The sequence below is a fragment of the Oreochromis niloticus genome, linkage group LG13 (genome assembly GCF_001858045.2).
Source record: "Oreochromis niloticus isolate F11D_XX linkage group LG13, O_niloticus_UMD_NMBU, whole genome shotgun sequence".
NCBI classification, from domain to species: domain Eukaryota; kingdom Metazoa; phylum Chordata; class Actinopteri; order Cichliformes; family Cichlidae; genus Oreochromis; species Oreochromis niloticus.
Genome location: NC_031978.2, coordinates 2,640,721 through 2,666,167, shown reverse-complemented (window position 1 = coordinate 2,666,167; position 25,447 = coordinate 2,640,721). Strand labels below are relative to the sequence as shown.

The 25,447-nt window shown below is 43.6% G+C and overlaps 1 protein-coding gene and 1 long non-coding RNA gene across 7 annotated transcripts in view; one reads left to right on the top strand and one right to left on the bottom strand.

Moving 5' to 3' along the window:
• Positions 1 to 8,404, top strand: part of LOC112841912 (uncharacterized) — a 12,998-nt gene extending 4,594 nt beyond the window's left edge. Inside the window, exons 2-4 of one of the 2 annotated variants that reach the window (XR_003213384.1) lie at positions 3,331 to 3,408; positions 4,370 to 4,476; positions 8,315 to 8,404. This is a non-coding gene — a long non-coding RNA (uncharacterized LOC112841912). Of the gene's footprint in view, positions 1 to 3,089; positions 3,409 to 4,369; positions 4,477 to 8,314 lie in introns of those variants that run through there. The other variant, XR_003213383.1, reaches the window with a different exon arrangement.
• LOC106096795 (ankyrin repeat domain-containing protein 46) lies at positions 7,504 to 25,447 on the bottom strand. Of its 5 annotated transcripts, XM_019367057.2 has the most exons (11): positions 25,080 to 25,447; positions 24,807 to 24,909; positions 24,574 to 24,734; positions 24,403 to 24,489; positions 24,103 to 24,253; positions 23,860 to 24,021; positions 19,078 to 19,169; positions 18,670 to 18,786; positions 18,188 to 18,240; positions 18,048 to 18,118; positions 9,227 to 9,406 (listed from the first exon to the last, which is right to left on the bottom strand). In XM_019367057.2, the coding sequence occupies exons 1-9, from the start codon at positions 25,161 to 25,163 to the stop codon at positions 18,238 to 18,240; spliced, it is 960 nt and encodes a 319-aa protein (XP_019222602.1). In that variant the 5' UTR covers positions 25,164 to 25,447; the 3' UTR covers positions 9,227 to 9,406; positions 18,048 to 18,118; positions 18,188 to 18,237. The 5 variants fall into 5 exon arrangements, with proteins under 5 accessions (XP_025753009.1, XP_019222602.1, XP_025753008.1 ...); XM_025897223.1 differs by having other exon boundaries at positions 18,188 to 18,786; XM_019367058.2 differs by lacking the exons at positions 9,227 to 9,406; positions 18,048 to 18,118 and adding an exon at positions 18,885 to 18,999 and having other exon boundaries at positions 18,225 to 18,240.

Genomic DNA, 25,447 nt, shown 5'->3' with positions numbered 1-25,447 from the left:
TCATGATAGCTGAAGAACTTCTGTAGCATCAATAAAGACATAATGTTGGACTAGAAACTGTCATGTGATTACTGAGTTTATTTTATTTTATTTTATTTATAAAGCACATTTAAAACAACAAAGAGTTGACCAAAGTGCTGTACAACGTAATAATTAAACAATGACATTAACATCATCAAACAGGTAAGAAAATTCGGATAAAAAAAATTGGTAACTCTCATGCAGTATAGAAATAATAATAATGTATACTTTATTGATCCCCGTGAGGAAATTCCTCTCTGCATTTAACCCATTCACTCAGTGAAGCAGTGGGCAGCAGTGTGTAGGGACGGTACCTTGCTCAGGGGTGCCTCAGGGTAGCCATTCAGTGGATTCGAACCCCCAACCTTCCGATCATGGGGCCACTACACCACCTACCTACTGAGCTATCCCTCCCCAAAGAGAAAGCCAAAGAGAAAAAAATATGTTTTAAGATGGGTTTAGAACAGTTCAGTCCATTTTTATTTCAAACATGTGCATTCACAATCATTACAAAATATCACTCCATTCTTTTGTTTGAAAAGGAGTAGGCAGAATTATACACTTATTAGTCCCTACCCCCTCAAGTTTTACCTCTCATTGATTTCATTTTCTTTTAGTTTTAAATTAAATAAACAACATATGAAGCAAAAGTAAAGCAAAGACAAAACAAACAAACAAAAAACAAAACAAATAAACAAGCCCCACCACAGTATAGTTACTTTCATATAAATAAGGACTGAGAGGTTACGTTTGCAGATTCACAAGAAATTCACACCAAGAAATTTTATTTCATTTACTCTTTCTAAATATACATTGTCAACACATATTTCTACTTCGATATTTTTCTTTTGGTTTCCAAACAACATAAATTTGGTTTTATCTAGATTCAATAATAATTTATTTATATCAAACCACTTCTTTAATATCGTTAATTCCTGTGTGATTATCTCCAAAACCTGTGGCAATTCCACACCTGAACAAAATATATCTGTGTCATCGGCAAATATTACAAATTTTAAAATCTGCGAGACTGCAAATACCATTTATGGAGATAATAAACATTTTTGAACCCAATACTGAACCTTGAGGTACTCCACAAGCAATATGCATCAAATTACATTTATATTTATTTATTTGTACATATTGTTGCCTATTCCCTACATAGCTTTTTAACCAGTCCAAAACCACTCCCCTAAACCCGTACCTTTCCAGTTTTTTTAATATAATTTCATGATTAACCGTATCAAACGCCTTCTTTAGATCAAAGAAAACTCAGAGTGTGTACCTCTTTTTTTTTTTTAACCTGTCCCGTTTGGTTCTTTTGCCATCAGAATTATTGTCTAAAGGCGAAGAAAGATGCCCAACGGATTTACTTTACCAAATGGACCATCCCAGCCTTGCCGTAATGGTCCATTTGATTCACCTTTTATTGTTTATTTTATTTTCACTTGCTGAATACGGGACAGACTTGACTGGGGGAAGGAAAGGGGAGAAAGAAAGAGGGAAAGAAAAACAGCGGGGAAGAGGGACGGGGAAAAAGGGCAAAAAACCAAAAACCAACAGAATAAGCAGACAAAAAATACATATATCGATCACCTGGATCACCTGTTGAGAAAGAAAGAAGAAAGCAAGCAGAAGAAAACGAGAGTAATAAACATCATCACAATGATCTATGGGAATATGACAGTAAATACTAAATATTAAACATTATTGTGCAGCACGTAAGATCGACAGCGCACAGTGTGCTTTGAGGCAAGAGCCAAAAAGGGTGTAGTTTGTGTGTGATCACCTGTGTGTACACCTGTGAGCATGGACGCGCTTGTTTTTTTTTTGTTTTTTTTTAAAAGGTTCCTTCATGTAATGATCTGCTAGAGGGTGTGGGGGGCCACTGCCCCGTCCTCCAGGGCATGACGCAGGTATGGAGGAGATCAAAACTCTAGACATCCAGAGGCCCCCAGAACACAAGAGACCAAGGAAGACCAACAGAGGGGCAGCCGCGTCACTATCCCAGAAAGAGCTGAGGAGAGTCCCAGATGAGTCCCCGACAAGCAGCCGCCAAGGAGTGAGCCAGTGTGTACCTGGGCGCCCACCCCCGGACACACAGAACCACCAACGCACTGATGTCTGAGGGCGTCCGCCACCGGCAGGGGAAGTGGTGGGGGAGATAGGCCTCCAAACCTTGGAGGGCCTGAGATGTCCCCAGAGAGGTGGCGTCTGATACCCAATCTGACATATAGACACAGACATACAGGCACACACAGATACAAACATCCATTCCCACCCTCATGCTCTCATAAGCAATTATTCCACACTCAACCAACGTGGAGACAGACATAAAGAGACGCTGTACACACAATCACTCTCCCCAAGCGTACTCTAAGAACCGGGTCTGGGTACCCTTGCCCCTGGAGGGGGAAACTGCACCCAGACCCAGGTGGTGTTACCCTTTTCCCTGCGGTGGGGAGAAGCAGACCGCCCCGACTCCGTAGCAGCAGGGAGGCCCCACATTCCAGACCCCAGTCGGACGGCCAACTCCTCCTACCAGCCCCCCTGCTCCAGCAGGCCACAGAGAACAGGGGTGTGTGAAGACTCCAAACCTCCCTCCACCCGCTCATATGTAGTGTTGATGCATGTGCGTTCTAAGGTGCATTTAAAACCCAGGAGGGCATGGAGCTACCTGCCAGAGCAGCAGGTAAGCGCATAGCCCCTCCTGCTAGCCCTCAATGTCTACGTGTATTTAAAATTGAGAGGTGGGCAACGACGCCAGGGGTGAGGTGTACACCCTGATGGTAATTTGGATTCTGTGTGGCGTGCCCACCCCCAAGATCCTATATGTATGTGTTATGAGAGTGTGAGTAATGTGAATGTCTAAGTTGTGGGATAAAATTGAGGCAGAGGCAGCCAGAAGGGGACAGAGGGGGGGGATACCTCTGTGTGTACCTCTTATTATCTATACATTCTCTTATTGCTTCCATTAAGTCTTTCAATGCCAAAGTTGTTGATCTGTTGGTTCTGAACCCATAATGACTATTTGTCTGCAATTCATGTTTTTCCACAAAACTGTCAGATCCTTTTATGAAAAGTTTTTCCAGTATCTTAGAGAACTGGGAAAGGATCGACACTGGTCTATAATTTGTAAAATGATACTTTTCACCTGTTTCGTAAATGGGAATAACTTTAGCAACTTTCATTTTTTGTGGAAAACCCCCTTTTTGAAGAGACAAGTTGAATATATATTTTCAACAGTAATGGTATTACAGTAGTCCACTGAAAACAAATGTAATGTAATTACTTTTGATTGTGTTACAGGCCACACCTGAGCACCAGCTGCAGACACTTGTTGTTCTCATCATGGACAGTTACCACGGCGGACATTTGCAGCTGCAGGTGTGTAGGTGATGTCAGTCTATGGTATTCTTTGCAGGTAACCACGTCAGCCACTCACCTTAAAGTGGGGATATGTTTAACACAGGTACATAACCTAGAGTTTTACACGTGAACCTGGACACCTGCTAACACTAATATCTTTTCACTTGGGAAGTTCTCCATGTTTCTTGAAGCTCCATCGCTGCTGGTCTCTTCCTGTTACTTTAAGGAGGCGTGGTAATCAGCAGACAGGAAACATGAGCCAATTCTGTTGCGCTCGATGACATGAATTAGCACAGCGTGTGTGGGAGGAGCTTGAAATGGTGTTTTCTAGCTGTGTCCAAATTCAGGTGCCGCATCCTCCTGAAGCCGCATTTGTAGGCCGATTACATCACAGCGACGAAGGCTGTCATAGACTCCTCCAAACGCGGCCGACAAATGCATCCTCCTTTTCCCCGGATTTGAATGATGGCCACGAAGGTGTATCCTTCGTGGCCCATCATATCCCAGAATTCATAGCGCGGCCCCACCAATTCCAGTTTCTGTTATTACTCTTGGGTCACAAAAAACCTAGATATTTTCAGGCGAGAATGTAGCTGTGTAAACTCCAAATATCTGCTCTATCAAGACTTCACATTTGCAAAAGTGCTCCGACGTCTCTTAAACACAAGCTCGACAGCTGACCAGGTTGAGGCTCACCAGAGCCAGCAAGAACAGCAAACTCCCCGCACATTGTTTTCAAACAAGGGGCAGATCTAGAAGGGTGGCATGGGGGGGGGGGGGCAAGTGCCACCCTAAAATGATCTCTTGCCACCCTAGTTTTGCATATGACAGTGTTGTTTATTAAAATAAGATGGCATTAACTCTTTTAGCATAGTTACAGATAAATGCTAAAACTGAATATATTGCATAGTGTTCCCCCCCTCCACCATAAACAAATGGTTCAGCCCATAGCACCAACCGGCTTTTTTCTTGTTTTCAGTAGAAAGCCATGCCTATGACTGTGCCAGACCACATTTTGAACAACACCACGGAAACGTCAGATTTCACACAGGTGGTTGGATGTTACACTCCGGAAATGGAAGGAAGGTGAGTGTTATTATCCCTCTGGGGTCCACGGACACGCTGCACCTCCAAATCACATGACTGATTTAAGCTGACACAGCAACAAGCTGCAGCCACGCTGAGTCTTTCAGCCCGTGTTGAAGTTTGGACTTCAAAGTATACACCAGTTTTTAAATGTTAATTACAGGCCAATAAATCCACAGTTATGATACAAAAATATATAAGACACGTTTTTTTCTAAATACTGTCATCACATTTTTTTGTTAAAGCATTTTCTAAGGACAGTGCGAAAACAGTAAAGAAAGGAAAGAGGTGACTTTTTTCTATTGGTGGAAAAATGGACCATGTCAACCAACTTTTAAAAAAGTCAACACGTGGGATTTGGTTGTTTAGGAAGAGGGAAAAGTTTTGGGAGTGACGGCAGCGAGACAGAGCGAGCGAGTTTTTAGATGTGGGAGATTTGTGACATTTGGTGTGGAGTGTGTAGTCGTTGTGTTACATATGGCCCAAAATTGCCTCCGTACAAGAAAGTAGTAAGCTCTAATATTGACCAATAAGGAACCACCACACTCACACTGCAATGGGGTACACGACATTTATTTTTTGCTTCAGAGTCAAACTACTGGCTGAAGACAACTCTGGTCAGGTATCCAAGGCCCAAAGCCACCACGGTCAGGGTTGTTACAAACAGGGGAAAGGTGGTCCCTTGGAAGAACAAGCAGCCAAAAACACATGAATCCTGCACCTTCCTCAGAAAGGCTTGTCACCCACCTTTTCAGGTCTGGCGTCGTTCGAGGGTGGGTCTCCACGTCAAATCCTGGGGCTTCCACTCTTGAGCTGAAACTTCCCTAAAACTTGGCCAGTTTTCTTTCCATGGGCACAGAGAGTCTCAAATCCAGTGTTTTTCCTCCCAGCACATCCACACAAATCCAAATTAAAATGAGTCCTCCCTCCAACATCCTCAGATTATTTTAAAAGCAAAACCAGGCCAGGTTAAAAATCCTTTCCCTTAAAATGTGGACACTTCATCCTGGAGTCTCCGAGGCTTCCCTGCTGCACCAGTGTCCTACTAAAAAAAAAAAAAAAACAACCCCCCCCCCTGTTTCCTCTCCCCTTTATAGAGAAGGGCTCCAATCCTTCCCAATCAGCTGCTCCCTGTACTCAACTCCAAATAGCTGGCAGCTGGACTAGAGTAGAATCTCCACTCCCACATGGGTGTGGCCCACACCTCACACCAAACACACACAAAAAACCCACCACCAAAGCATGCAATAATACAAAAAAACTAAAGTAATGCCAACCCAAAAGTTTAGTGGAGGATTCTCTCCATTCTTTTCCACCATGCTATACTCCGCAACAGTTGTTTTGTTTTGTGTGTCAGTGAGGACACTAATGAATTCACAAAGGCACTTTGGAGTGTGCAGGTAGAAAACCAGCGGAGTGATAGACATCCTGCTGTCAGGCCTGCAGGTTTATCCCTGTGCTGTTCTCCTCTGTCTTGTGGTGGGCAAATAATTTTTTTTACTGGCACACATCATTTGTGGGGCATCTTATTGCGAGAACTGATTGTTCTCTCATTTTAGCTTTAGTAATATTTTTAAATGGTTGTACAAAATAAAAAAACAGCAGGTGCATTGGCTGCATTTTTAGATAAATAGTTGTATTTGTTTACAAAATGTGTGCATACGTTTTCAAAATGTACAATTTATATTTGCATTTCAAGTTATAAAAATAATTGACTCAACATGTCTGTGTTTTTTGCAGTAAAAAAAACCTTCTAGGATTTTAAGTTTTTTGTGTGATTTCAGATCAGTTGTGTTAACACAGTATGTCAATGAAAAAACAACTAAATTCAGACATGTGAGGCTGAGCTGAAAAGAATGATACCAAGCAAGGCAGGAAAAAATAGAATTAAACAATTCGAAGGTGAAATAAAAATGTCAAAAATGACTGGTTATATTTTGGACCTCAGTGGGTTAATCCAACAAATCATGAAAAATTAGGTTTACATTTATGTTTTTGACAGTGCAGATTTCTGACATTTTGTGTAATTTAAGCATGTAACAATTTGATTATTTTCTAACTGAAGTTAGACTTGTGTTTGTAATGAAGCGCCCATGTTGTGTAGCTTTTCTGGATACTTACTGGGCTAAATATTTATTTATTATACAGGCTATACAGTACATAACATCAAAACTCACATGTTTTATGTAACTAAAGTGTTTAATTATGTGGGCTACAGACAATAATGAAATTCTAGACTATATTTATATGAAAAATGGGTATAGGTACTGCATTTGAATCATTTTAACCATATGTAACCACCTGCATATGTGTTTGAAAAAAAAAAAGGCTTTGATTTTGCCACCCCATTTGATTTCTTTGCCACCCTAAGAAAATTTCTCTAGATCCGCCCCTGTTTCATCCGCCCCTGTTTCAAACCCCCCCCCCCCCCGCGCGGTCTTTTGCTACTCAGGTTAAACATGATATATAAGTCACTCAGATAACTTAAAAATGTTATTGTTTGGCTTTTTTCAGTGTTTGATTTGTTTGGCTGAGATTAAAGTTGTAGTTTTCACACAGCTGAATAATCGTCAAACAGAAAACTCATTAAACAGTAGGGCTGCCACAAACGATTATTTTGATAGTCGACTAGTCACCGATTATTTTTGCGATTAGTCGACTAATCAGATCATGCATCCATTGGACGTAAAATGTACACCTGAAAATATGTTAAACGTTTATTTTGTGACCCAGAAAGAATAATAATTGTAATATTAAAACTAACTAGCTGCCGCCATTGTTGACAACTGCGCTGGGCCGCGCTATGAATTCTGGAACACAGTTTCTTCTTCTTCGGGGTTTAACGGCAGCTGGCATCCTTGTACATGCAGTGCTGCCATCTTCTGTTTCAGTCCGTTATTACACTCTTAAATACTACTACTTATTCCTGCGTCTTTTGGGATCTTACAAAGCTTCAAACGACGCGTCGACTATTAAATTAGTCGTCGACGATTTTAATAGTCGACGTAATCGTGACTAGTCGACTAATCGTGGCAGCCCTATTAAACAGAAGTGTGAGAGTTGAGAGTTTACTCCAGTGTCCTGTTATATTTTAGCCATTTGGCTGCCAAATGGCGGGACTTTAGAGTTGGATGCAGGTGAACAGTTAAACAGTTAAAGATGAATGACACTCTGAACCTTTAGCAAACTTCTCACTGGTATTTTCATTTATGAGAGTTTGTAAATAACAATTAAACAGGAAATCCCGGACCAGAGGAGCTTCTGGAGAAACAGAAACATGAAACAATGGTTCTGACGTTCCTCCCAGTCCAACCCACAGCTCTTATACAGAGTTGGTCTTGGTTTTAACCAGCTGCAAGACCAGAGCCCGGAGCTCCTTCAGCTCTGCTCGCAAGGCCTGAAGCTCCTGGTTCTGCTTCTGTAGGATTTGGCTAAATTTGTCTTTTTTGCCCTGGTTCTGATTCTGTTTATCATGGTGCCCCTGAAGATCCTGGCTCTGCTGGCACTTATTCCTCTGGGTCGCCTGCTGGTTCTGCTGGTCCTGGTCCATCTGGACTCTGAATGAGAGAAATCCACATTAGAGCAGCTGAATGAAGAAGAACTGTGTGTCAGTAGTGATGGAGTTCTGCTAATCTCACCGTGGACCTCCTGTGGTCTCCGCCTCCTGCTGCAGGACCAAGAACTGGTCTAGAACCTCCTGCAGACGCACAGATACCATAAGAACCTGAAGCACAGGACTTTAGATCAGAATTTGTTCTTCAGAAACGCACTTTGATCTGCACTGTAATTCGTCCCATCTCATCATGGTAATGCAATTTTATTGTGATGCCATCATCAGAGGGTTCGACCAACGGCAAGCAGTGGCTGGAGATGTACTGGTTGTTGTAGAAACGACGCAGGAGGGGCATGGATTCCTCCACCTGCAGGATGACAGTGGCCTGCTGCATCATAGCATTGGCCTGTGAGTTATTGTGAACCCTACAACACAAAGACACACACACACACTTGTTTTCTCATTTTAAATAAAATCAAGATGTGATTTTTTAAAATATATTTTTGTACATAATCCTCTCAAGAATGACTGGGGCATAGTTTTAACTTTTGGAATTGGTGGATTTCACTGAGACATAAAGCAGTGAAATCAAATGTATCTTCCTAGAATGTGACATTGTTGCTTTGGCTCATTATCCCTCTGCACTTGGAAGTGCTGCATTAGTCTGAATGTGAGCAGAGAGTGTTGACGTGTACACCTTACAGATCATCCTGCTGCTTCTATCAGCAGTTACATTATCAAGAAACACTAAGACTTCTGGAACAATGTCCTTCAGACAGATGAGACCAAAGTGTAGATGTTTGTCCAAAATGTACAGCAGCATGTTTACCTCATAGCAGCTGTCAGCTGGTGGTGCACACATGATGATCCAAGCGCTGTCCTTAGAAAATGTGGTTTTCACCATTTCTTCCCACACAAAACGTGAAGATAGTATTTAAATAATTGTATATATTTTTTTTATCATAACTCTGCTTTTAGCGGCCTGTCAATAACAAGAACAAACTGCAGAATGACTGGAAAATGACTGAATTCATTTCATTAAGTGCTTTTAAATCTAAACTAAAAATCCTTGAGGCCAAGTCCATAACGGGCTGTTAGGATGCCTGGGTCGTTGACCCAGGGCTTTTGAGTTTATTATTGTCACGGTCTGGCAGGCAGACCGTGGGGAATGTAGGAGATAGGACCCAAACGCTGGACTTAGTGGAATGAGCAGTGCATTTATTTACAGTGAGGTAAATGTACACCACACAATAAATCTCCTGAGTGCTCCCTTGACTCCCGTGACGTGTCTTCTCCTAAGTGCTGGTATCCCGTGCTCTCTGCCCCTGTGCCTACGCACACCCCGTGCGTCCTGCAGTCCAGTGTTCCGCTCTCCTCCTGAGGAAAAACAACAGATGCAGCCGTTATGGCACCAACTCCAGCAGGCATACACTCAACAGCACTTTAAACACTGACATGGAGTCTAACTCAACGATCCTGCGCCGGAGGAAGCCCCATCGCTCTGTTATGTAGTTCCCCCGACGATCAGAAGCAGGTGTGTGGGAACATAGGCGTGACCAGCAGCCGGCAGGACCACACCCATCAGGCCTGCAGGTGGCTGTCCTTCATCCTCCAGCCACACCCGCAGACACACACGAACACACACCAGCATGGAACACAAGAGCACAGTGCCGCAAACATACATCCAATAATAACAATAATGATAATGATAATAATAATAAAGGTCCACACTGTTCACGGACCCCGAGTCCCCGGAACCGGGTCCGTGACAATTATATTATTTATCATTTCTAGTCTTTGGTTTCTTTCTTAGAGTTCTGTCTTATGGTTTATGTCTCTGTGTTCTATAGTTGCTCTGTCTCCCCTGTCGGCTGTATCCCCTTGTTAAGTTTGCGTCTCTGTTATGTTTCCTGTTTTACTTTGAAAGTCCGTGTTTCATGTTAGTGTATCTGGCTTTGCTTCTGTCGCTACCCGATCCGTACCGGAAACCCGATCGGTACCCCGCATGCGCGAATGTTACGTCACTTCCTCTCTTTGCCAACATTGCGACATTCAATATATTTGAATGATACGGTTAGCGCCCAGTTAGCTCCTAGCATTTCTCAACAGCTGTGCCTCCTTTTCGACTACCGGGACATTTAAACAGTGGATAATCCATTTACAAACAAATTCATGCTTTTCTCCTTATCGAGCGTCCCCCCGATTGAACAACAGCGCCGTAAAATAAGAAGAATGGTCCCAAATTACAGAGTTAATAATACAGACTTTGTAATGTATCACGTGAAGATTCATCAGCCAGATGAAGTGTTTACTGACAATTGACAGTGATGGCGGACATCATCATCACTATTCCAATCAATCCTCTCCACACAGACAAGCATAAACACACTCGACTATCACTAAATCAAATTTAACACACGTTTGTAATGACGCTAATTCAGTTTACAATAGGGTTCGTTCACTCGGTCAGCAGGTGGCGGTATCCTCGAACACTGGGGAGTAAACTGCCATTAAACCAACAGAAGAAGAAGAAAACCCCTGCACATGCGCGGTACGGATCGGGTAGACCCGATTTGTACGGTCCGACTTTGCACATGCGCAGTAAGTATCGGGGAGTCCTGATCCGTCACTATCTTTTTATTTTTTTGTTTTTGTCTACATTATATTAAATGTTTCATTATCGGAAACATTTTAAGAGACACTTATTATTCTTAACATCTTAACAGATACTCTGACCGTAACTATCGTAAAATGCTTCGACCGGAAGTAGACACCTTTCGCGCATGCGGGGTACCGATCGGGTTTCCGGTACGGATCGGGTAGTGACAGCTTCCCCTGTCTTGCTAGCCCTGATTTGCCCCAGCTGTGTTTCCCTCCTGTCTCCCATTTCCTGATTACTTCCCAGTGTACTTAAACCCTGTGTTTCTTTGAGTCAGTGTCGCGTCGTCCCTCATGCTGTGTGGATCTCCCTGTGTTTCCCGTGAGTTTATGTTGTTTCCCAGTTTAGTTTGCTTTGTATGCTCGTTTTCCCGTGCCAGCAAATAAAGCTGAATATTTTGAGTTCATCCCTTGAGTCTGAGTCCTGCATTTTGGGTCCACCACTCCTCCTTGCCTGCCTGCCACACAGCCAACCTTAACACGGGCAACTGTTTCAATTAGATTGTCATTTTAAATGATTTTTTTAATATTTATTTGAATTTTATTTATTTTGTTTTTCATTTATTTTTGCTTGTGTGTTGTTGCTGCCTGTGTTTAATTGAGTAATTTCTGCAACTGTGAGACACTTGCTGCGGCCTATCTTGGCCAGGTCTCCCTTGAAAAAGAGGTTTTAAATCTCAATGGGATCTTCCTGGTTAAATAAAGGTTAAAAAATAAATAAATAGATAAAATAAAATGAAATTAAATGGAAAAACTGGCATATAGTTTGAAGTCTTGAACACAAGCTGAAATGGAGACTCAGCATGGCTGCAGCTCGTAGCTATGTCCGCTTAAATCGGTCATGGGGTGCGGCGTGTGTCGACCCCTAGGATCCTAGGGGCTATGTTGTCAAGGGGCTTTTGGCCCCTGGTATGGTCCAAATTAGTCCTTTAACACCTCCATCTGATTTCTAATCTACCTTTCATTTCTAACACACTTGAAAAAACAGTTGCAGCTTAACTTCATTCACACCTGCTTAATAATAACATTTACGAGAGATTTCTGGTTTTCGCTCATATCACAGTACAGAAACTGCTTTACGTAAAGTTACTAATGATCTTCTACTCGGAGCTGACTCTGGTCTTCTCAACATTCTCGTCCTTTTGGATCTGAGCTCAGCCTTCGACACCATCTCTCACCCCGTCCTTCTAAACAGACTTTCCTCTCTTGGCATCTCCGACACACCCCCAATCATATCTCCTTGTCCCAGTTTATTCATCTGAAATCATTCCGCTCTCGTCTATTCCGGTCACTTCTGGTGTACCCCAAACCTCCAGTCTTAGGCCCTCTTCTCTTCATAATTTACATCCTCCCTCTTGGTACCATTTTCCGCAAATTTGATCTTCACTTTTTTTGTTGAAGTGAGTCAGACCTGATTCCTCCCTCCCGCCTTCTTCCCTTACAGAATGCCTACCTGAACTAAAATCCTGGTCTGGCTCTAATTTTCTAAAGTTCAATGAGGATAAAACTGAAATCCTCCTTATTGGCACTAAATCCAACCTACTGAAGTCAAATAATTTCTCTCTCACTATCGATAACTCCACAGTTTTCCCTTCTCCTCAGGTTATGAGCCTTGGTGTCATCCTAGACAGTTCACTGTCCTATAAATCTCCCATCAATAATCTCACCCGTTCTGCCTATTTCTATCTACGCAACATTACCATCCAGTCTTGTTACCTCCCGCCTTGACTGTTGTAATTCTCTCTTGCATGGTCTCCCCCATAAATCCCTCCATCAGCTTCAACTGGTTCAAAACTCTGCTGCTTGCATTAGCACCAGAATCCCTCCTACCGGCACATCACCCTGTTCTTCAGGAACTTCACTGGCTCCCAGTGAAAATCGGGATAATATACAAACTTCTTCTGCTCACCTTCAAGGCCCTTCATAATCTCGCACCTCCTTACCTTTCTGACCTGTTAAGCACTACCTTTTCTACCCGCTCACTTCGATCTTCTTCTTCTATCCAGCTTGCTGTGCCTTCTTCCCACCTCAGCAGAGCTTTTAGCTGCTCTGCTCCCAGGCTGTGGAGCTCTCTACCCACAGATATAAAAAACAATGGTTCTCCCCCAGTTTAAATCTCAACTCAAAACCCATCTGTTCAAATCTGCATATTCACTGTGAACCCACTGTTTCTTAATTTTATCTTGTGCTTTTGTTTTTATTGTTCTTCATTTTGTCTTTGTTCTATTATGTGTTTTATTCTATTGTTAAGTGTCCTTGGCGCTTCATAAATAAATTTATCATCATTATTATTATTATTATAAGTTTATTGAGTGGGACTTTGTCCCACTTAGTCCCTCTTTGCCTGATGAGGGACCAGGTATGTATGTTGGGGTTTCTCCCAGTGGATGAGAGGGTCTCTTCCCTGTGCCTTTGGGTTGGGAAACGGGTCCTGACTGTTGTCTGCGCTTATGCGCCAAATGATGGTTCAGCCTTATTGGCGTCCCTGGGTGCTCCACCTGGGGACTCTATTGTCCTACTGGAAGACTTCAACGCTCATGTGGTCAGTGAGAGTGAGACCTGGAGGGGCGTGATTGGGAGGAATGGCCTAACAAACACCATGTTCGAAAGGTGTCCATTAGTGCACAAGACTGAGTACAGGATCGCCGCAGGGCTGTGTGCTAAGTACACTGCTGCTCACCCTGCTAACACATGACTGTACTGCACAGTACAGCTCAAATCACATCATCAAGTTTGCAGATGACACAACAGTGGTGGGTCTCATCACCAACAACGATGAGTCTGAATACAGAGAGGTGGTACAACACCCGGTGGACCGGTGTCAGAATAACAACCTGTCTCTAAATGTTCAGAAGACTAAAGAGATGGTTGTTAACTTCAGGAAGAGCTCAATGGCCCACACTAGAGCAGGGCGATATGGCCAAAAATATATATCACGATATAGATTTGAAAATTTGCGATAACGATATAACTGACGATATAATTTCTGCGAGACAAAATACAACCCCACAACTTTACTAGCGCAAAAAAACCCTCATCCATTTATTTTCACTTGAACAAGCAGCTGTTTTTTATGTGCATTAAAGCTATATAAAAATTTAACAGTGCAAATGCAAATTCCTTGCTGAAAGTTTAACCAAAAGGCATTTCCAGTAGAAATGGGCTGACATATGGTAAAAAATGGTAAAATGGCCTGTATTTATATAGCGCCTTTATGGTCCCTAAGGACCCCAAAGCGCTTTACATATCCAGTCATTCACCCATTCACGCACACATTCACACACTGGTGATGGCAAGCTACGTTGTAGCCACAGCCACCCTGGGGCGCACTGACAGAGGCGAGGCTGCCGGACACTGGCGCCACCGGGCCCTCTGACCACCACCAGTAGGCAACGGGTGAAGTGAGCATAACCACATATCCTGAGCATAACCATGTATAATATCCACTGAAGTTAAAAAGAGGTGCTTTGCAACATTAAACTGCAGTGTGCCAAATAAAAAAATCAAATGCGTATTTTTCGGACCATAACGTGCACGGGATTATAAGGTACATTAAGAGAAACAAAGCAGTCAGATAAATCAAACTTTATTCAACTCAGTCTTCTTGCTTCCTCCACTTCTGTACCATTGATTCATTAATGCTGTATTCTATCACAGCTGCTCTATTCCCATGTTGTTGCAGTATATTAATGACTAACCTCGTATTGTGGATGGATTATCTCAGTTGTTCTCCTGACTGAAGTTTGGTCCGTTTACAGCATCCTGCCATGCGATTGCATTTGTCTCTATCAGGAACCCTCACGTTAACTTTTATCGAGTGGAAAAGTGTTAGCGTTCATCCTGCAGCTTCACTGTTTATGTTATGCTAACATAGCTGTGTCGCTAGCGATCACGTAGCACATCATTATATAGCAGCTAGCCCAACTTCAGTAACCCTACAAACATCACTGCTGTTTAGTTTCCTGTCTTCATTTATGTTGGAAGTGATAGCAGAGCTGTACGTTTGAATTTTTTCAGAAATCTCTCAGTCAGAACATGCTATATCATGTTTAGGTAACTAGTGAAACTAGCGAGCTAACTTCCGCTTACTTCCGCTTACTTCCTGCTAACTTCTAACTCCGTTAAATGTAATAAATTCTGTTTTCATGGATGTCTGGATGTTAAACTTCATAGTTACACCTGGTAAAGCAGCAATGCTGATCGTTTTATTAAAGATGAAAGAATTTAGACAGTTTAACTCTCAGTGATGCTGCAGTGTTTGTTTGACTTTGGGACCTGAAGAGGACGGAGTTTAGGACCCAGGTTACTCCCAGATTTACGAGCACCTTAGTCCGACAAATACGGCAATAACGACGGCCCGCTTGCATGTTCTACAAAAAAAAAAGTGCTTTGTTGTGTATCTGACGGACAAACACCAAACCAGTTCCACATCACTGAAGTTGCACCATTTTTACAAACCAATTCTGGTTCATCCGTTTCACTCAACAATCCACTTTCCCCCTTCTCATTCTCCGTTGCCGCCGTGCTTTTTCGGCCATGTGCGTATGAAAACAAAGGCACTGCATGCGCGTTTTACCCATATTCTATCGCGATATTTCATTTTCTTATCGTTGCCTAACATTGTACCGGTATTACCGTGAACGGTATAATATGGCCCAGCCCTAGCCCACACCCCACTGCACATATCAGCTGACCTCTCCTGGAACCTGAACACCACCAGCATCATGAAGAAAGCCTAACAACGTCTTCACTTTCTTAGGAAAGTGCACCCTCGCTGAAAAGAAGTCTCTGCATCGGATAGTGAGGACAGCAGAGAGGATCATTGGAGGCCCTCTCCCACCCATCTCCCAACTCTACGACAAACACATCATCCGACGTGCGAACAGCATGGTGAAGGACACTTTCCACCCCTCACATGCACCATTCTCCCTCCTTCCATCTGGCAGATGGTTTTGCAGCATCAAAACTTAACGACCAGACACTGCAAGAGCTTCTTCCCCCAAGCAGTCAGAGCCCTCAACTCACTACCACCAAAGAACTGATATACACAAACACCTTTACAAACACCTACAATACTCACCAAACGACTCAAACTCAAACTTACACAATCCATCGGGGGACAATATGCCTGTTTGCACACTCAGTCATATAGTGACTGAACACACATCTAAATTATACTACATTTGCACATTTTGCATTTTGCACATGTCTTTGTCATGTCTTGTCTGTAATATCCTGACAATAACTTGAACCTGGTATTCAATACCGCTGCAAAATCCACTTTGTATTGTCTCTGTGCTGTCTTTGTTTATTATACATTTAGTATTGTATAGTTAGTAATGAGTACCTTAATTACCGTACCTTAATTTTACCGAAATTTAGCACGTTATTTATTTGTAAATCCCAGTTTTATATCTCTTGGAGATATATCTTTTATATACTTATAAATGCACCATGGGGGGCTTGGGGTGAAACACTACTGCTGGATCAGGTGTCAATACTGTTGTATTGACAATAAAGCTTTTGAATCTTGAATTGAATCTTGAATCTGGGCTTCTCTGCTTAGGCTGCTGCCTCCGCTACCCGTGCCCCGAATAAGTGAAAGAAGATAGATGGATGAAGTAAAATTGCTGTGATAAAGAAGGAAATCTGTCAGCACGACTCTTTAAACTATAAGAAATAAATGAGTGAAATTACAGAAAAAGTTCTGCTGGCTCATTGCACACACTGTTCAGGGTTTTTTTTAACTATACAGACTTGTGCTCTTTATGATTATGGCAGAAAGTGAAAAACAGAAACTATTCTGTCATTTAATGGTTTATGGCTTCATGACTTTGTGTTGTATGAATGGCCATAAGGGAGGTTTTTATCAGTAGGAAAAGCTGTAAAACTTACATTACAAATTACAAATACAGTTAAAAGTCCAACATTCCTGCTTATGCTTGTTTACAGAGAGCAGGAGATCAAACAAATTAAGAATTATAAATTATAATTATAATTATGAATGGCTAGAAGCGCACAATCAGGCCTGTGAGACTCATTCAGACACCGAGCCATGGCTCTGTGCAACATGCACACATTTCTGCATCTCTGCCATTCAAACACACTTTGTGTATAGTTTATTTTTTGTAATATTCAATTCTGAACGGCACATTTATTCTCTTTCAAGGAAGCAATTTTCTCTTTATCCAGCTGCTAATTTAAAAAAATGCTGCACTCAGCTTCTCATTCTCCACAATCATGAAAGTACAGCCAGATGCTCATTTGGTGTTTTCACTCTTTTCTCCTTTTCTCTTATCTACCCCTCCCTTCTTTCACATAATAATAATAATAATAATAAACTTTATTTATAAAGCACACTAAAAAACCAAGGGTATAACCAAGGTGCTTGACAAAATAGGATAGGAAAAAGGAGATGGGAGAGGGAAAGAAATAATGGTATGAGCCCAGTCTGTTTTTGCAGTCTGTTTTTGCATGTGATTGACTGCAGGGTTTGCCCATCAAAATAAAGCCCCACCCCTGCCTCCATGGGTTCTCAGTAGGGCTGAAGATTCAGCTCCCACACATTGATGGACCATTAATAACTGACATATAATCATGTAATTATGTCACGGGTTGGATATGACTGTATTGCGAGCCGGATGTTCCCCACAGGCAGTAAGTTTAATAGCCCTGGTTTAGGGTGAAGTAGACAGCAAGGAGACACACCAGGTGAGCTACTTTCCAAAATAAGACAGGAAGTAAGTGAAAGTAGAAGAGGCACAGAGGAAAATCAAATGACAGCACAGAAAACACTAGAATAAAATGAAACAGTAGAAACAATTAGAAACAACAATTAGATACGACCATCAGGGCAACCTGTGGAGGAATTAAACTCCACTCTGATGTGTACGGCGTGACCTGCTCAGCTGGTGATGAATTTCTACCTTTTTCATTGATCCATGCAAATGATCATTTAAAGATCACACCAAACATATTTGAACATTTTCTGAGCTTTTTTTCTGCCTCCTCCAGTGGATTAATGTGGACTGATACTAGAGCTGAACTTGATTTCTCTGCGTTATACTTTTGATGGTGGGGGTTTCAATGTCCTGATTTCTTGCTGTGATATTGATCTGCACAGCTGATGTCCATCGTGATGCAGATACTCTTTCTGATTGCTCTGACCACACATTCACACTGTGACACCGTGAAGCTAAAATGTAATAAAGTGATTGTTTCACACATGATTACATTTGGTTTGTGTTAAAAAGGCAACCTGAGTGTCCTGATAAAGCTGGAAGTAACTGAAGGTTCCCAAAAGACCATACAGACAAGAGTATGTGTGTGTGTGTGTGTGTGTGTGTGTGTGCGTCAGTACCATAGGTCCCGGCAGTAGCTTCCTCTCTTCCTGTCGACCAGTTTGAACTGGTTCAGTAGAAACTCTCTCTCCTGCAAACACAACATACACCTGAAACATCTAATACTTCCTGTTCCTGTCCACATCATCCTGATTCCTACCTGTGGCCACATGGGATGTGAGCAGCTCAGGTCACTCTGGAGACGATGCTTCACTGTCAGAAGAAAATTGTGTATGTGATCAGCTACATGAAATGTATTCTTTCATATATCATTAAGCACATGTCTACGTGACTTTTCACCTAGTAACTTGTGTGATGAACTTATTCAGCTACTAACCGCTTCCTGTTTTCAGAGAACATTTAGATGTAGAGAAAAGAAACCTAAGCTCTTTTACAAGAACATACAGATGTAGAAAAGGGAAAAACCTGCTGCTCTGAGTGACGTTGTTATCTTTGTACACACACACACACACACAGAACAATCTTGTATAAATAAAGGACGCAGACAGTCATGAGGCGGAGATCTTGTGTTCCATGACTGCCCCTCGCGAGTGAAAGACAACTGCAGTGTTTGTGTTTTCTAACTCAAGAATCTTAGCTGAAGAACTACGGGGTGATTTAAAGAAATCCCCTGTCATTCACCAACTGCTGCCAGAGGTGGAGCTTCTTCCTTGAGCGCAGGGTGTCCCACACCTCCCTTAGCACTTCCTCTAGGGTCAACAGGAGCGCCAGGACCACAAAGAGGACACGCCACCAGTCCTGAGACGGACAGGGGAAACATAAATGTTAGAGGAACGCATGTGAGAGACACACAGGTGACACATAGATAGATAGGTTAGGTGTGACAGACAGGTTACCTCGGGGAGGACATAACGATCAGGTGAGTCTCGGTGGACAGACACTGAGATAGCGACAGTCGTCCAGGAAACATTAAACAGGAAGTTAAGGATAAGGAGAAGCCATGCCCCAAACCTGTCAGCAGCACAGACAGACATGCAGGTAGAAAAGTGTCCTATCACCTGACATAACCGTCAGTCAGAGAGGGTTTACCTGCCGTAGAGATTCCATTTGACCTGGATCAGTTTGAGGAAGATGGGATTCATGATGAGATCCAGTTTCTCCTCCTGAATCACCATCTGCAGCTGGAACAGATACAGGTACAGCTGATGTCCGACTGCATTTATAGCACGCAAAATAAAATGCTCTGTGCACTGATGCCATCAAACAAAAATAACCTGTACCAGTTCTTAAGCTCCGTCAACCAGTGCTGTGCAGTCTTAAGCCATCGCTAATGTACTTGTTTTGTTCCTCTTTGGACATTGGCTGCTTTTCACTCATGTTCAGTCTAGTCCTTGTACCTGACCATTTTCACTGGATGGTTTTGGTTATTGACCCTCTGAACTCTGACCCATGAATTATTCAAGCAACAGTTCCTAGCCCGAGGATAAACGAGAGTTGTGTTGACACATACTAGAAGCCGTTTTAAGTAGTGTAGTGGTAGTGGCTCTACTCCAGGCTCCCGCCCTGTCGTAAGGCTGAGCCCAGATCCTCTGCAGAGGAAGCTTGTTTCTGCTTCATGTATCTTCAGTCTTATACTTTTGGTCACTAACCACAGCTTGTGAGCGTAGATGAGGGTGGAAGTAGATCAGCTGTTAAATGGACACCTTTGGTTTCACCAAAGCTACAGTGTCACTGCAGTCATGGTGCTAAACCGTGTGTCGACATGTGTCTGCCCTCACTTAAACAAGAACCCAACATACTTAAACTCCTCCACTTTGTCCCTGTTCTGGAGTAGGGCCTCCACCCTTTTCCTGTTGAGGACCATGACCTCAAACCTGAGGCGTTCTCTTTTCTGCCACTTCACGCTCGGCAGTGAACCATCAGGATAGCTTGATGAAGCTAAAATAACCGCATCAAAAGAAAAAGCAGAGCGGTGATCCCAGGGCCACAGAGTAGATGTGTACCCGCACCGTCATACATCCTTCAGAGGACGAGGAGTTGATCCAAAGAGCTGTTTGAGGACTTATTACAATGATTTAAGAACTTCAGACAGGCACTTAGTGAAGGAACCTGACTCAGTCATGTAGACACCCCAACTCCCAGTTAACATCTGCAACATCATCATCATTTATTTTTTTCTACAGTTTGATCCTAATTTTAGTTTAGGAGGACACTAATCCACGAGTAATATTATGGGATGCCTTATTAAATCAAGGGGATCCCTCCGGAGAAGATTATTTTTTTTCTTTAAATGTAGCTCAGGTGGTGCTAATGGCGATACCGAGGTTTGAACCCAGGCTTCCCTTCACTTACTGCTGAAACTTACCGGAGACATTGGCTCACCGACCCACACACCTACAGACAGACAGAGGGGTGTTAGGCAAGACCAGCAGCCGTAATATCAACACTACTGCAGAAGTACTGCTGCAGCTGTGAGGCTGCTGTACGCCAGACTGCACACTGTAGTATCACCTGACAGGTGGTCCTCAGGTGAGTGTAGTTCTGGTTCCAGCAGGTTCAGGTAGTAGTAGTGCTGCCTGGTCATTCGGTTGAATACATGGAACTGACTGAGAGCCAGCTGAGCCTAAACACAACCACATGTTACATAACAATGTCTGTGAACGAATCACAGCTCTGTGTTGTTTTTAGGTGGGACTCTCTGCCTGGGAGGGATGTGAGGTGGGCAAATGAACTGAATCATTTCTTCAACAGATTTGATTCAGCCATGAGGCAGTCTCCAACATCGGCTGCAGACTCACCCACCCCCACTGCTGCTGTTCCACCTCTGACACCTCAGACACTTCACACCTCCTCTATTCACCCTGCTCACTCCTCCCCACCCCCAACAACAGCATCCAGTACACACTCAACACAAGGCTCCCGCTTGTCTCTCTCAACCACCCAGGTTAGGAAGGAACTGAGGAGGATTAAAGCCAAGAAGGCAGCGGGCCCAGATGGCATCAATTTAAGGGTCGTCAGGTCCTGCGCGGACCAACTGTGTGGGGTGATCGAGCACCTCTTCAACCTGAGCCTGAGGCTGGGGAGAGTCCCACAGCTCTGGAAAACCTCCTGTGTTGTACCAGTGCCAAAGACTTCACGCCCCAAGGACCTCAACAGCTACAGGCCGGTGGCTCTGACATCCCACCTGATGAAGACCCTGGAGCGGTTGGTCCTGGCTCAGCTTCGGCGCCTGGTGAGCTCGTCACTGGACCCACTTCAGTTTGCCTACCAGCCTGGCACCGGAGCGGATGATGCCGTCATTCCCCTCCTACATCGCTCCCTCGCTCACCTGGAGACCGCTGGGAGCACTGTGAGAATCATGTTCTTTGATTTCTCCAGTGCCTTTAACACCATTCTTTCCTCGGTTCTGAAGGACAAGCTGGAGAACTCAGGAGTGGACCATCACCTCACTACCTGGATTTTGGACTACCTCACCGACCGACCACAGTATGTGAGGACTCAGGGCTGTGTGTCGGACAGGGTCGTCTGCAGTTCGGGGGCCCCACAGGGAACGGTTCTGGCTCCGTTCCTCTTCACCATCTACACTGCAGACTTCTCCCACAACTCCACCCAGTGCTTCCTGCAGAAGTTCTCTGATGACTCTGCAATAGTCGGCCTCATCACTGATGGGGACGACAAGGAGTACAGAGGACTGACTCAAGACTTTGTGGACTGGTGCCAGCTGAACTACCTCCAGATCAATGCCAGTAAAACCAAGGAGCTGGTGGTAGACTTCCACAGGCACAAACATCCTCCACTGCAACCACTGAACATCCAAGGTATGGACATTGAGGCTGTGGACAGCTACAGGTACCTTGGTGTTCATCTGAACAATAAACTGGACTGGACTCATAACTCAGACGCCCTCTACAGGAAAGGGCAGAGCAGGCTGTACCTGCTGCAGAGACTCAGGTCGTTTGGAGTAGAGGGCCCACTCCTGGAGACCTTCTGTGGTGGCCTCAGCCATCTTCTATGGTGTGGTCTGCTGGGATGGCAGCATCTCTGCCGGGGACAGGAAGAGACTGAACAGGCTGATCCAGGACCAGCTCTGTTCTAGGATGCCCTCTGGACCCAGTGGAGGTGGTGAGTGACAGGAGAATGGTGGCTAAGCTGTCATCCCTGTTGGACAACATCTCCCACCCCATGCAGGAGACTCTGACAGCACTGAGCAGCTCCTTCAGTGGGAGACTGCGGCACCCACGGTGTGGGACGGAGAGATTTCGCAGGTCTTTCCTCCCCACTGCTGTCAGACTCCACAATAAAGACTTTTGCAGCTGATCAAACACACAAACCCACACACGTGCAATAAGACTGCTATATGTGCAATTCTTCTTCTGATGAAGTTGTATTTTTGTGTTTTCCTACTCAGTTGTATATAGTATTTGTATTTCTATTTTATTCTATTGTATTTTATTGCATTCCAGTGTTTTCTAATTTCTGCTACATAACTTTGCACTTTTGCTACAACAAAACAAATTTCCCACCTGTGGGACTAATAAAGGTCATCTTATCTTATTTTATCTCATCTTATCTTATCTTATACCACTGGACTCATCCGGCCAATCAGAGCTGTTATGCAGAACTGTCCATCAGAGTCCTTCAACCCCGCATCCGCCCCAAGCTCCAACAGCACACAAGCTGCTTCACTACGCTCTGAAGACACAAAGAGATGATTACAATCAGACAGTGGGAAGGAAAAACTTCCTCTTAACAGGAAGACACCTCTGGCAGAACCAGGCTCAGGAAGGGGTGGGGCCATCTGGAGGTTAGCAGAGGAAGACGCAACAAAGAAATGCTGTGGAAGAGAGCCAGAGGTTAATAATAACGAATAATCAAATGCAACGAGGTAAATAAGTGAAAAGCTGACTGAAGAAGAAACACCCAGTGCATCATGGGAATCCCCCAGCAGCCTACACCTATTGCAGCATAACTAAGGGAGGATTCAGGGTCACCTGGTCCAGCCCTAACTATATGCTTTAGCAAAAAGGAAAGTTTGAAGCCTAATCTTGAAAGTAGAGATAGTGTCTGTCTCTGAAATATCTTATTATGAAAAGGTTAGACATATTTTTGTAGAATGTGCTTAATTTTGCTTGGTAAGAATATCTCCAAAAGTTGAATCTGTTCATCTGGACGTAGCGTTTTGTGGGAGAAACGTTTCGTCACTCATCCAAGTGACTTCTTCAGTCTCAGCTGACTGCAGGTTTCCCCAAACCTTATAAACAGTACATTTGCATAATGACTGAAACCAGCCCACTGAAGGAACAAGATAAGAATATGTTTTCTTTTTAGACAAAAATACAAAAAAATGTTCATAAACAGGTTTTTTTTACTTTCTTGAAAATCGATTTTTGCAGTGCAGTTTTTTCTTGTACAGACTTTTAAAAACGTGGACAGGAAAGTGGTCCGGTAGCTAGCACCACTCCCTCCAACAAGAAGGTTCTGAGTTCAACTCCAGCATCTGCCTTGTGTCTCTCCCTCTGGGTTCTCTTCCACAGTCCAAAGACTGAAGTTAATCGCTTATTCCAAATCGTCCACAGGCGAGGTTGTTAGCTCTGTGACAGACTGGTGACCAGAAGAGTCTTGTTTTCAGACCCTTCCTCTCAAAGTGAGAAAGAAACAACACTGAAAGCATTACTGACGGGCTTGTTTTCAGTTGATCTGACTTCAAAGATACTTCATTTCTCACTTGTCTACATAATTGTTCTTATTTCAAGAAATCTTATTGAGTGTAATTATCTTATTTCACTTGATTATAGTCGGGATCTTCTTAAAGTCAATACATTTTTTCCTTATTTCTAAACAGGCAATTTTTGCAGTGTGTGTCAGTGGTACCTGCGTTAGCGGCGAGCTGCAGCGGTGTCCTGTGTTTGTAGTTGGTGCAGCCGATGGAGGCTCCGGCCTGCAGCAGAAGCCTGATCGAACCAATGGCATCGTTCTTTGCAGCGTAGTGAAGCGGGGTCTGCTGGTCCAGAAAGGTGCGAGCCTCCGGATCAGCTGATCATAACACACATGCAGTCACGTGACTCTATCACATGACTTCCATCACACATTGTTCATGCTTTAGTGTCCACAGACCTTTTCGGTCCAGCAGGAACTGGATCATGCCCTGATAGTCCAGCGCCGAGGCCACATGCAGCACAGTGACTCCAAACTGATCCGGGCGCAGGAGGTCTGAGCCCCGGTCTAGGAAGAACCGCATCACATCCACTCTCCACGCTCTGGAGATCTGAACACACACATGTACCTGCATTAGTTCTCCGCAGACACACACCTGTACCACACAGACACAGCACAAGCTCTCCAGAAGCTTTCAGTGACCGTCCTCCAGGTGTGTGAACAAACGGCTAACAGGGCAGAAGTGACTTCCAGTGTGACCTCGTGCAGGACGGTCTGTCCATATCTGTCTGAGGCGTTTGGATCAGCTCCGTCTGAGATCGCCCGGTCCAGAAGCTGAAGGTCCACCTGAACAAACACACAAACATGAACACAAACAGAGGAAAACAAAAATGGTTTGATTTTATACGGACACTTCTCACTGATTGTTACCTGGTCAGTGTCCTGGTTGGATGCAGCCAGGTGTCTGAAGTGATCGAGCAGTTTTTTGTTGAGTTGTTGGTTTTTGTTGATGTTGTCTGTTTTGTCCCTCTGCTCTTTGTCATCTTCATCATCCTCAGCCAGACCACAGTATTTGACCTCTACCTGAAATCCTGAAAAAGAAGCTTTGATGAAGACCAAACTCAGACTTGTTGCAACAACTGACTAAGCTCAGCTGGACTTACCTGTAAGCTTTCTTCTTTCCTGCCTCCACCGACCTCTGTAATAAGACACCCACCAAGCTGCTGCTGACACCGAGGACCTGGATCCCTGCGGACACCCAGATTCCTGAGGACAAATAGATACCTGAGGACACCTGGATACACTTTGTTTTTTCTGCTAAATTCTGTTAAAGACACCCACTAAGCAATCGAATAAAGTTTGTTATGAGTAAAAATATTTTTAAGCATTGATGAGTTAAGCTCCGACTGGCTGCATATGAGGAAAATCCCACTCACCTGGACGGTTCTTCCTGTCATGTCCTCCAGCTCCAGTCCAGTATTACACAGACCTGCCAGACCAACCTGGGCTCCTCTCTTCATCCTGCTTCTGTTAAAGCTGATGGACCTCTGAGCTCTCTGCTGGTTTCAGTTGACGAAAACAAACCTTTAAAGTCAGCTGATGGTGACGTGTTGCAGCTCAAAGGTTTATGGTTCATCTTATCAGTGGGTGGAGATGGTAGAGTTCCACCTCAGTCCACGTTCAGGTGTTGACCCAAGGTTCAAGCAGACGAGAATGATATATGGTATGTTTGAGTTTTACTTCTTTGTTAGTAGAAAAAAATAAAAGCTGTACAAATTCTTTGTTTTCCTGTTTAGTCACATGA

Excerpts from the sequence above, each read along its gene's own strand:
- LOC106096795 (XM_025897223.1), bottom strand. The coding sequence starts at position 25,163 with ATGAAGAGAGGAGCCCAGGTTGGTCTGGCAGGTCTGTGTAATACTGGA. Across the intron at positions 24,910-25,079 it reads TGACAGGAAGAACCGTCCAG|GAATCTGGGTGTCCGCAGGG; the intron begins GTGAGTGGGATT and ends ATTTGTCCTCAG. Across the intron at positions 24,022-24,102 it reads GTTCCTGCTGGACCGAAAAG|CTGATCCGGAGGCTCGCACC; the intron begins GTCTGTGGACAC and ends TGTTATGATCAG.